We start from the raw sequence: 12521 nt of genomic DNA, 5'->3' as shown, positions 1-12521 counted from the left end.
GTGGTTCTTTCTGTCTGTTGCTATTCCAGGAGAAAGCATAACTTTGTATTTCTTTTTTTTTCTTTTTGAAAAGGTGCTTTATGAAATCAGCTCAAACTGTCCAGAGCTTAAAGACTCTAACCCCAGAGAAAATCAATTTACAGATGGAAATGACATAATAGAATAAAACATGTTACCTTCCAGGGTGTTTCGGAAACTGTAATTGGCCATTTTATCCATGGATCCAGATTCATACTGAGTCAGTGATAGGCAAAATTCAACTTCAGCAGAAGATGGGAGCCTTGGGGTCCTTGATTTATCATTGTTCCCAGGATTTCGCAGTATAGGCCCCTCACTCGTGGCATTGCATAGAGCCTGTTGGCTGTTGTACTCTTCAGACCGAGTACAAATTACCTGTACAAAACACTTTCTATTAGAAGAGGTGCAGTTGTAAAAAATAAAAGCAAACAAAAGAAGTACTTTGATTAATTTTGTTACAAAAGGACCAAAGAGAATGTACAATACAGGAAGCTTATTATATAAATATATATTAATTTTTAAATTTTTGATGTATGATTTTAGTATGAGCTGGATTATTTCACAGAGGACACCCTTCTACTACAGTGCACATTTTGTAAAAATACACTAGTCTGTATCTGAAACTGCCCAAGGCCTAAGGCATCAATGCTCATTTATGCTCTTGAAAACTCACGGAGGCCAAATTCAGTGTTACCTACCAATGCAGCACAAATGGAGTTCAGTCTGCTGCTGCAGTTGCTAAATGGAGGCTTTTTGGCTTCAGCAGACAACTGAACAAAGCCATAATTGCAGATATTTCTCCCCACACAGTAAAAGGAGGAATTGTTGACTTGCAATATGAAAAATAAATCTTTTATTCTGGAAATACTTGTTTGTGATTTGTCAGACTAAATAAGTACTTGGTTTCACTCTGTCTTGATGATGCTATATGTACAAAATGGGAAGAGGCATTGTTTTACCTCCCAGGAATGTTGTGGACATGAACATATATCACTACCTGAGATACCGTAGTGATGGGTGTTGGGAATGGACCTTAAACAGAGGGATGGATACAGGTATTAAAAGCTGTTGGAAACTGGCATCGTTTATATAAATGTTCTGGGTTCACAGGCAAAGTCCAGTTACCATGGCATAAGAAATAATTATTTGTCAGAGGATCTCTAGAAGCTGCCAGTCCACTTTGAGACTCCTGGAAGAGCAAGATAGTTCAATGTAACTTCAAATGATAATCAGCTAATTTTGACTGGGTCAAACTCCTTCACATTTGCCATGGGTTATAAGTCCCCACACAGACTGTAAATGTCACTAAGGTGCTGCTCAATATCTTTTTAAGCCACAATAACTTGTTACCTAAGGACATGGGTCTTCTGGTGACAGTGAGCTTTTCTACTAGCTCTCACAGAATCCTCTGCTTTGTCAGAGAAGTAACGACAACGAGGAGGAAGAATTGTTTTCATACTCTGGTACAGTAAACTGACAGAGCGTTAATATAATAATAACTCATATTTCTACTTTACATTCAGGAACTTGCCAGACACGGAGCCAGGATGGAGAAAAATATAATGACACAATGACAAGCAGAAGATCAAGCTAGAGGGTTTGGTGTGTGTGTATAGTGGTACAGCTGATGGGTCTGTGAAAATGAAACAGAGCAACAGTGGCTCAGAAATCCCAGAAGTTGCTTTGTATCCCTTTCAGGTGAGGCTGAGGCTCTGAACCAATACTGCGGTTAATTGTTTTGCTTCTTTTCTGGAAAATCCACCAGAACAAGCAAAACCCCAAACCACCACAGATCCCTTCATAATATGGGACTCTGTGGTTAGAAGATAATCAATGTGGTTAATGAGAACTTTGTGTGGAGGAAGAACAGGTTTCATGATTGTGTGAGACATCACAGGGGAGAGAACACATAACACTGAAATCTCCAGAATTCTTTCATCCTGGAGGAGTACTTGTATTTCATGGACCAAAGCAATGAACAAGAAAGTGAGTGAAAGCAATCAAATCTGCTGTGAATGGGATGAAAGAACATGAGATTCTCTGTTAGTGAAGGAAGTGAGCAGGAGATTCATTTCACCAGCACTAGCTGTGTACAAATTGTCAGACTGAAGCAACACTTCAGGACAACCTCTGCAGTCAATAGAGACAGAGGCATCTCCTGAGTGTGATTCAGCCCTCCTAAGCCAGATGTCTGGTAGGTGAGATGCGTCTAACTCTAGAAGTGCCTAACTTTCTCCATTGACTAAGTCATTGAAATAAAATTTGTAAAAAAATCAATGCAGAAACTGTCTCTGGACTGCAGTTAGCAAGGGAAGCAAAATTAAGTGTTCAACTTAATGTTCTGTTTCTGCGTTAATACGGGATGAATCACACGCTGGAGGCATGGATGTGCCTCTGAAGTGACTGAAGACAGAGCCAAAGGCAAGTTCCTTTGCTGCCTAACAAACTTTTGAATGGGTGGAAGGAGATGAAATGAATCCTTTTTGAAATGATTTGACCACAAATTAGCTGAAAGTATATGACAGAGCTGGTGATGTAACCTAGATTTCTTAAGAATCTGGAATTCTTAAACGGTAAGTTTCCTATGAGTATGAATTTCATGAATAAATTATTGTCATTTTTTTTTAAGGAGATAAGAAAGTTTATCAGAGAAATTTATCCTTACAGACTGCTTTATTAGCTAAAATCTGCCCTAGTCTGTTGAAACTACTAGGGTGCCCTTGAGGCTGTAGGTAGTCATCCAGCAGCGTTTCATGTGCACATTCTCCCCAGGAGCTCACCGAGTGGGTCAGGGTTGTTCATCTAAGAAGGTCTGAGGTCAGGACTGTGCCTCTAAGAAGTCTCTTTTAACAATCCCCACCAAGAAGGGAGAGGTAGTGACAGGGAGAGACCTACAGTTATAAACACAAAGCACAGCTACGGTGCTGTTTTTATGATTGTTTTGTGTTACTGAAACAGTTTATTCCTGTTAGAAGGACAATAGGGGGATGATTCAGGCTGAGGGAGATGCTCTAGTAGTTTCTTTGTTTATAAAGAATGCACAGTTCTGTCCCCTAGAAGTGCACTGGTGAGGAAGACAAGTGGCAAGTGTGTCTTGGCTGGTGGGTCTCAACCCATTTCCCAGCGGGTACTTGGCTCAGAAACTACACACACAAGGATTTTCTGTTCAGCTCTGTTTTCTATGGACCTTATCTTAGTCTGTATCTTCTCCTGGCTTCTCTGCCTTGCCATCTTTCATCTTTTCATCCTCTCCCCACTGCCCTGGGTATATATCCGCGTTGTGTCCGTAGGAGGAGTCGTACCATCTTCAAGACAGACTTTTCAGATATTCAGACAGGGAAACATCAATCATGAGCTCAAATATATCTAAACAAAGGAACATCTCCCCTTCATTCTATTTATCCATTTCAGTGGGATTTAATGCAACTGTTAATGTTACGAGGCTTACAAATGGTTAAAGTGCTTTTTTTTTTTTTTTCTCCATTTATGTCTCGGTGTAGCCTTCATTAGCTGTCTGACTAACCAAATTAATCCTAAACAGAAGCCAGATGTTACAAGGCATTTGTTAACTCGTGGTCAAGAAATGCCAACATAAGGGGCAGGAATGAAAATGCTTATCTGTGACCCTCTGCTATTTTTTCTGAACTAAAAATTAAATTCTAGCCATAAAATTAGCCAGGATGCTTTTCCAGAAAGTTATGACTTCAGTAATACAAATTATGGGTCTATCCTGAAACTATAATTTGCTGTTTTATCAGTTACGTGATGTGTAAGTGGTAACAGAACATAGGTCAGTTAAACGGTTCTTTCTGGATGTAATCTGCATAAAGCACACACAAAACGGAACATATCTTTGCCTTCTTTTCATGCAGCAGGAGTACTTTCTACTAGAAACACACTGTTTTAAAACATGATTTTTTTTTTCCTCTGTTGGAAAAATCCTGAGCAAATTTCTCAATTCACCCTGGACAAAGCTTCTTATTCAAGCTGCACCCAGTGCTTGCTCTCCTGCATGTGTAAATTCACCAGCTGAAGGGAAACTGCTAGGAACTTACTCCAAGGAAAAGCTTATGTAAGGAGTCAGCAGAGCAAATGCCAGTAGATGGCAGTCCAGAATACGCAGCATTACTTCTGGGCCTTGTAGCACCCAGCAAAAAAAAAATCCCTCAGTACACTGCAGTTGAGATCTTTAGCAGAGCTCTTTGTATTGTTTCTTAGAAAACAGACAGTGAATGAGCGGAAGCGTGGTTGCTGTCTCGCACATTTTTGTAAATAGGAAATCCTTTTGTCTTTCGGTTTGCAACTGCTTGTACAAACCTCTGTGCCTAAATAAAGTGAATTACATTACAGGAATCTTCAGCAGTATTGAGTCCTTTGTTGCTATTTTTCAGTTCAAAGTTTTGGGGGTTTTGGTGACAAATTCTTTGTGGTTGCTTTGGACTTATTAGATCTGCACTCACAGAGACATGCAAAACAGCTAATATATACCTGAGCACTTGGAAAATCGTGATTTTCCATGGTGTTGAAATAGCTGCTCACTTACAAAGTGATCTGAAGTTCCTTAGTTTGCTGGGGAAGTACAGCCACTCAGAGGGTTAATCTGCGCCTCTACTTCCTTTTGAGCTGGTTCCTTGCTCTGCTTCTCTTCTGAGTCCACCGAGCAGGAGTCTGCCCGTGTCCAGAAACTGTATCAGCATGTTTTCATAGTGTTATGCTCCTACAGGTTAATATAGTCTTAAAGAACCACTTCAGGCAACAGCCAGCACAACCACATGACTTGCTTATCCGTGGCACCCATCCCAGCTCTCCTAGGGGTGTGATGTGAGCACTTCTTGTACCTCCTTGACACAAACTCACATCTCTGTTTGTCCTACTTGAAGTCTAGACTCCCTAACTGGAGCCTTGGGTCTCACTATGCAGCCAAAAGAGGTTTTACACTGACTCATTGCCTTTCTCTGTCTTTCTCCACTTATTCTCACATTTTTGCTTGAGAACAGCATTAAAGTGCAGCCCTCATGCTGGATTTAAAACATTTGGCAATTGTAAAGAGGTTTAAGTTTTGGTTTTTTGGCTACATTAGGGCCTGGCGTAATCCAATCCTAATTAAGTGGCATCCAGAAGCCATTTACTCACCAAACTAGGAAAATGCAAGGAAATCCCCAAATAACTTGCAACAGAACAAACTGTACTTTGGAAGCTTGCTTTTATAGGCAGAACATTAAAAGGTGCTGTAACTATAGCAGACCAAAAAGTTTTTAAGAAACTGTATATTTATATCTGGTTCTTCATGTACTCCTGAATATTAGCAGGAATGGAAAGGCAAACAGGCAGAGGACTGAGTGGAAAAAAAAGAAAATTTAGAAAGAGAAGCTTCAAAGAAATTCTAAGAAATATCTTTGTGCAAGGATAAGGTCATTAATTATCTTTCTGACCCCTGTGGCACATCCATTAACTGGAGGAGCTGTGAAACTCAAGCCAGAAGGAGATAAGATGAACACGAAGTGACAGCACTGAAACAAACCCAGGGCCTTCAACGTATTTTCTCAGCCTTCGGTAAAAGCTTCCATCTCTTTGCTCAGAGGCAGCCCAGAACTAGAGAGTAACTTATGCCCCATTCAGCATCTCAGAATGGTGCTGGGATGGAGTAGGAAACTGTCATCAATTACTGCTGAAATATTCATTAACACTTTCCGGTTAGGCAGACTGCGATTCCCTGCTCTCTGCCTGTCTCTGGGCTGTACCATTAGTGTTGCTGTCTCCATTTCCACTGCAAATTCACAAGGACACATCTCTCTACAGAGAGACGGTAGACTTCTTTCTCTGGTGAATTATTAATAAAACCCAATGTTTCTGAAATTCCTTAGGTATTAATCTATACATTTCTGAAGATGTTTATCTTTTGCACTACACGACAGCTGAGCAAGCACAGCATATACTAGAAAACAGCCGAGCAACCAGGGGCCAAACTCTGTTGTCATCCACTCATGATCACATGGAGGAAGGGGAATTACTTTGAGATCACAGTGACGTAAAGAGGCTGAGGCTACCCAAGTGACTGCTCCTGCTGTGCACAGATCCTGATTCCCTCAGGCTGCGGTACTGAGGTGTGGCATGTGGAGAGTTATCTCTTTGTAGCAGGAAATATTTCAAATCTATAACCCATGTAAGCGTATCATTAGGACACCAATCTTGATAAACTCTTCCTTTATAGTTACTTGCTCCTTTTGGGCTGGTGTTTTTTTTTTTTATTTCTATTTTTTATTTAGCAGCCTGTAGCTGGCACAAAAACCTATTAAACTGCAATAAAAAATAAAATGGTTGAATTCATAAGATACTCGAGTGTCCATGAGCAGATGGATGTAAGACAGATATCACAGAATCACAGATTTAAAAATCAAGAATTGTTGGCTGCTGGTGTTTGTATATTTGAAAATTTCCTCTTGTTTTTAGAGGTGGACATAAAATAGCACTTCAAATGATCTTCTCAGACTATTCAGCTAGCAATACAGCTCCCTGATAAACTGTGCTTAGAATTAAATAACTGTGTCTGAATAGCTGAATTTTGTACTTGTTATGAAGACGTATTTTCAGGTAATGGATCTAAAGTACTGTCATTATTAGTTCAGGAGCATTATATCCATTTTCTATTTGTATAAGTTGTTTCCCTTTTGTAGTAGCTTTGCATTTGTGTAAGTGGTTCTGCAGGGTGATACAGAATGAAGTGCTAAGGGAAATTCTCCGTGATTGCAACAGAGAATTGGCTGCAGGCTTACACCAGCACATCTGAGAGCAGACAGCTCTCCACATTATGCAATTACTTCTCTGAAGTCACTCTTCTTTTAGGAGAGACAAAATACAGGAAGCTAAAATTGGTGGTATAGCTTGCTTGCCACTATATATATATATATATCCTTATACATTTTCTTCATCTTCTGGCTAGCACACTGTGGGGATCCCCAAACTCTAACGTTAACTACCATCAGAAAAATTCTGCTTTTCTTCGCCAAAGGTTTTATGTGCATTTGTAACCTCCTGACTTCAGTTATTTCTCCAGATTAGTTCTGGTGCAGAGGAGAGCAGAATTTCACCTACTACTATTTTAGGGAGGCATAATTATTATTTCTTTAGAAAATCTGTTAAATAATTATAGAAATGTGCACTAAAACAAAAACCTCTCAAAATGTCACGGAAGATCCCCATTTCCCACATAGGTTTCTGTTAAGTCGGGGTGGAATTGCAAAATGTGGAAAAAGCATTAGTGGGTGTCATGCAGTCCTAATTCTGAATGCAACACTTGAATCATCACAAACAAGTAACTGACAATGTGAGAAAATCTTTCCCACCTACCCTAAAATATGAGCCAAGCAAACAAATAAAAACACTAAAGATTCCTGACAGTCTTGTTGGTAAAAACAGAGGCAGCAAGCAGAAGTTTCACTTAGATGATAAACATGAGAAAAATATGAACAGATAATTCACTCAGCTGAGTGGTAATGGCAGCATGCTGAAGAAAAAAGTAAGGCGAAAGCAAGAATTTCAGCATGTATTCATGGGTATCCAAGTTGTCATGGCAACTTCTCAATGGAATAAAGTATTTTCTCCTTTCTTTAGGGATTAAAAAAAAAGAGAGATGCCGTTCTGCATATAGGCACTTTACCTTATTTTTAATAAATCTGTAACTGTTTTCTAGCATAGCCGTCATTGTTTTGTTATACATTAGAAAGAGACTTCAGTGTCTAAAAAGGACAACATATTATTGATGTGTTATTCAAAAGGTTTCTCTTGACCTTTTTTAAATTTTGAATGCTTGTTAGAAGCCTAAATTCCTTCACATTTCTGGATCCTCCTCTTTTTTTCCTCTTGCTGTTTAGCTACAGAGCTCGGATAATCAGTGTATTCTGCAGTAGATCTATGGCTGTTTTCCAGTTCAAGTGAAGGCTATTTTTGTTCCCTTTTAATTTCTGGAGTGCGATTCTGATCTCTTACTTTGTGATACTTGAAGGAACTGTACTGACTAAATTGTTCCATCATAAGCAGTTGTTTAAATTCAGATTCAAAGCTAATAAAAAAATGTAAATTTGTATTGTATCTTCACCCCAAACTAACTGACTGAAAATGCAGATCTGTTCAGTCTCTTTCATTCCTCCTCTAGAAAAGGCAGCAGAGATATACACAGATAGAAGTTGTTAAAGGGGTATAACGCCCTTTGAAGGTAAAGTTATTGTAGCCCTGTTTTGGAGATTTTCATAAAAGTGTAGCATTTCCAGAAGTGGCTGAAAAATAGAAGTGATAAGCAGCCATTTTAACACATTATTTGGAAAACTTCAGCAAAGGACTTAGGTGCCTGAACACCTATAGACTGACACTGAATGTGTTTTAAACTTTTTTATTGTTGCATCTATTAATGTTATACAAAAATATCTGTTAAAGCAACTTGTTTCATAAAAAAAAAATTGTCTTTATTTTCAGAATACATTTGTGAGAACTGACTATAAATTAGAAGTTATAAAACTGACTGTTTCTTAAATACATTCTTTACTACTCATAAATTTGCCGGGTACTTATTTCCAAGATGGAAAAGAAAACTAAGAATATGGATATGATTAATAGTACCTTTCTAAAAATGAGCTAAACATAACTACCCGACCCCCCCAGGTCTTTTAGAAAAGTCTGCTAGCACCTTGCTGATTCCTTTATACTGCCTGCCTCCTACTAACTTGGTTATCCCATCCAATATACTGTATTGATAGCTCCACTTGACACATGTAACCAGTGCAATTTTAGTTTCATTTAATCCACTTTAACACTTGTACCATTTCCACATAACTCTTTATTCAGCTTAGTGCAGAACAACATCACATCCACTTCATTCTGGTAATGCAATCCAATTAAGCTAGGAGAGTTCATCCAGATTCATACTGCTAGAAATGAGCAGAATCTTGGAAAATGGGATGAAAATGCATACTTGTAGGTATAGCTACTTCACAGCTACACCTTCTCTGGTAAATTAAATGTGGCCAGGAACTTCTCTGGGCAGTGAGGCCAAATGGCATGAAATGATCCATGTTTATGCCAGTAAAACCGACTTAGCCTCCCAAACAGGGTGGCTGTATGCAAACAGTCTCCTATAAATTGTCCCTGAAAAGTACCAGTTTGGGGGAGAACTAGCCAATACATGCAAACATGCCAGGGAATGTCCAAAAAGAAGTCTGTTACAGTATTTAGGAATGTTTGAATTTACAGGTATTTACACATTCTATATTGCTCAGAGGACACAAATGAAGACTAAATGCAGTATAACCACCCCAGTTAGTTGCTGTGTTGTAAAGCCAGAGTATCAGAGTGCTGCTGGAGTTTGTATCTTTCCCTTTCCATGCAATCACTAAAACTGCCCAACCTTCATGTGGGCTGTTGCTACAGAAATAAATAGAACAAAGATAGATTTACACCAACATAATCATAGACTTCAGTGCCAGAAGGGACTGTTGCTATTGTCGTGATCGAGTGTGTCTATGGAAGCCAACAAACCTTTGTCACTGTATTTTAGGCGATGTGGCAGTAATGAGCAAGAGACATCAGAAGTCTAGAAACTCTCAGTGTTAGAATAGCACAGTATAGTTCAGCTATATGAAAACATGTAAAGTAAGTAAATATGTAAATTTACCTTGGTTTACAGACTAATTTGCAGTGCTTTTAAGTGGCAGGAATAGCTTTTGAGTTTACTTCTTAGTTCCTTTGAGGAGCACAGATTACTTATATATCTTTTGAACTACTGATGTGAATTACACAGCTGGTTCTTCTGTGCTCTGAAGATTTAGGTTTTCTGTTTGTTTTTTATTTGAAAGCATACAAGCTTAATTGGATAGCTTTTAACTCTTGGATGGAAAAAGGGACTGGGAGAGGGGTAGAGCCTCTGAAAACTCTTTGCTTCTATTTCCATCATTCAGTCACCCACTGTCTTGCAATGGTTGTGCACTAGCATTTTGTATAGATAAATCCTGCTTTTTTTCACCTGACTGCTTCAGCAGACCCAAGCCTGTTTAGCTTTCTAAAGTCCATGTCTGGACACAAAGGCATCATTTTCTTCTTTCACCTTAACTTTAGTTTCTTAATCAAACAGCCTAAATGCTACAGTCAGAGAGAGAAGAGACAAAGACATAAATGAACAGCTCTAAATGAAGATTAAGTCTACATAAAATCTGATTTGCTCTCTGTTAGTGCTTACTTTCTCTCCCAGAATATCTAAGGGAATGCAGCATGGCTAAGCTCCTAGGTTGTGCACCTCACTTTAGTGCCTAAAGTCAGGTAGGATAATTCTGGCACAATCAGCCTTTCCCTTCCCCTTCCCCTTGGGCTGTTCTTACCTGCCACGAGGAGAAAAAAGATGCTGGGCTGAGTAAATTAGGGTTGGTGGGGTGTCTGCCACCCATGTATTCATCAGTGCAGACCACACAGTCCTCTGCATCTCTCCAGTCCCAGTAAGGAATGGTGAAGTTCTCATCACCTGTTAGCTTCTGGATCTCACGTTCCCACATCAGCAGAAAGACCCGATGCCAAGGCAGAAAACCAGGTGCTTCATGAGCAAAATCAATGTCACGCCACACAACGGATCCACCTAAGAGTGTGTCTCGAGAGGCATAATAATGCATCCACACAAAGAGGTCATACACATTGATGTTTCTGAACATAGGGTTGGAGCCGTTGTTCATCTGAGTATACGTGCCAGTAGCAATAACATAGTCCTGGCTAGGGGTGTTTTTTGCCAAGTTAAGGTAGGCAAGAAATTTGTCCTTCTCACTGGTGGTGAGCTGGAAGATGTTTCTTCTTGTTCTCAGTCGCCTTTCAGTGCAATTAGGTCCTGAGAAACCAAACTTGCACTCCCCACAGTTGAATCCCATGAAGTTGCCTTCACATTTACACGTCCGGTTGTAAAATATAGAGGGCCAGTCCTCTCTGTCATCCACTCCTGAGAAAGGAAACTGTGGTCCCAGTGGAGCCAGAGAGAGAAGGATGTTTTGGCAGGACCCTCTGCTGGAAAGCTCCCCACAAGGGGACCCATCTCCACCCCAGAGGGGACAGCACTCCTTCCTCAGCAAGCTCTGCCTGTTTGCACAGGCTCTGGGGAACTGCCCGGTGGATGGCTGAAGGGTGACTAGCAGAAAACCCATGGCAAACAGCGACATCCTCACAAAGCAGCAGGAGAGAATTGGTGTTACGCTTCAGTGCATGGAGTGCTCTCTCTGGCCTCTCTGAAGCCCTGGGTGTGAAAGAAATCCTTCCTTCCCTCCACCAGGAATGCTTCACTGCTGACTTCTGCTATAATGCACACTCCAATGTCCTCCCCCATTCCTACCCTTCATGCATTTACACACAAAACACACTTCAGGGTTAATCTGATTGTCACATGTTCTGGGCGAAAGTCAAGTGACTTTTTTCCCCACCCCTTACGGGTTTCAGAATACAGGCATTTATTATAAACTTTCATCTTCTGTCTAGCACATGACTGCTTTCCTCTGGCAATTGGAGAGGAAGTAAAATTAAGATTTTGACACAGAAGCAACTGTCTGCTCTTCAAATTCATTGTTTGATTTTATTCTTTAGGGTATATGATTTTTTAAAAAAAGAGTCAGAAGAATCTGATTAGCTAAATAAGCACAGTGAACCTAAAAATGAGAAAATAAACCATTTAGGGGTAAGCCATCTTTTTTTTACACGGAAACAAACGTACAATGTGGTAGATTAAGTGTGAACATAGGGAAGAACAAAAATAAATGGCTTGGCATTTTTATATTTCGTTGTAAACTGCCTTTTGTGGGCCAGCATGCGTCAAAGTAACTACACAAAGGAAGTGACAAACTTTTGAGGAAAAAAATGTTTTTTTGTCACCCTAGAATCCATAGTGCTTTGACAATTAATGAAACACCGAAATCTGCACCCAAATCTTCTCTGCAGTTTTGTGGGGAATACAGCACATCTGTGAACAGATTTGCAGAAAGCACTTTAAGCAGCTAACTCTGGACCTGGGAAGCAAACCTTGACTCCTGTTTTTCTCCCATCAGGCAGTTTGCCATCACTATATTTGTGTTCTTTATTCAATACATTACTGGGCAGCTTTCAGACCACCCACCTCTTACTTCTTACACATTTGCCTGATCAGAGCTAAAAGAGCTTTATAGATGGCATTGGAGGTTATAAATCCTTTGAAGTCGCCCCTTGAAGCAAGGAAACAGCAGTTGTACTGGTGGGCAAATTGCATATGAGTTATCCACCTTTTTCTTCAGCAACCACTGTTATCAGTAAGACTGGTTTTATTGGTTTTATTTTTTTACTAAAAGCATTATGTATTATTTCCTTGTGCTTAGGGAGAATCTCAGCAGGGCAGGAACAACGTATAGGCAAATGAAGTGAGAAGCTTGCTGGGAAACAATGCCTTTTGCTGGGATCAGCAGGTCATCACATGACGGCGCTGAGAAGCACGAGGTGCTTTAATCCTGTTGACTTCT

At 39.9% G+C, this 12521-nt stretch overlaps 1 protein-coding gene across 1 annotated transcript in view; it reads right to left on the bottom strand.

Moving 5' to 3' along the window:
• Nucleotides 1–11201, bottom strand: part of TYR (tyrosinase) — a 56804-nt gene extending 45603 nt beyond the window's left edge. Inside the window, exons 1-2 of the mRNA XM_009932562.2 lie at nucleotides 10383–11201; nucleotides 177–393 (exon numbers count right to left, since the gene is read on the bottom strand). Of these exons, the coding sequence (XP_009930864.1) occupies nucleotides 177–393; nucleotides 10383–11201 (1036 nt within the window). The remainder of the gene's footprint in view (nucleotides 1–176; nucleotides 394–10382) is intronic.
• Nucleotides 11202–12521: the final 1320 nt, after the last annotated feature.

Source organism: Opisthocomus hoazin, chromosome 1, assembly GCF_030867145.1.
Source record: "Opisthocomus hoazin isolate bOpiHoa1 chromosome 1, bOpiHoa1.hap1, whole genome shotgun sequence".
Lineage (NCBI taxonomy): Eukaryota > Metazoa > Chordata > Aves > Opisthocomiformes > Opisthocomidae > Opisthocomus > Opisthocomus hoazin.
Note: the sequence above shows the minus strand (reverse complement) of the source record. Positions and strands in the feature narration are given on the sequence as shown.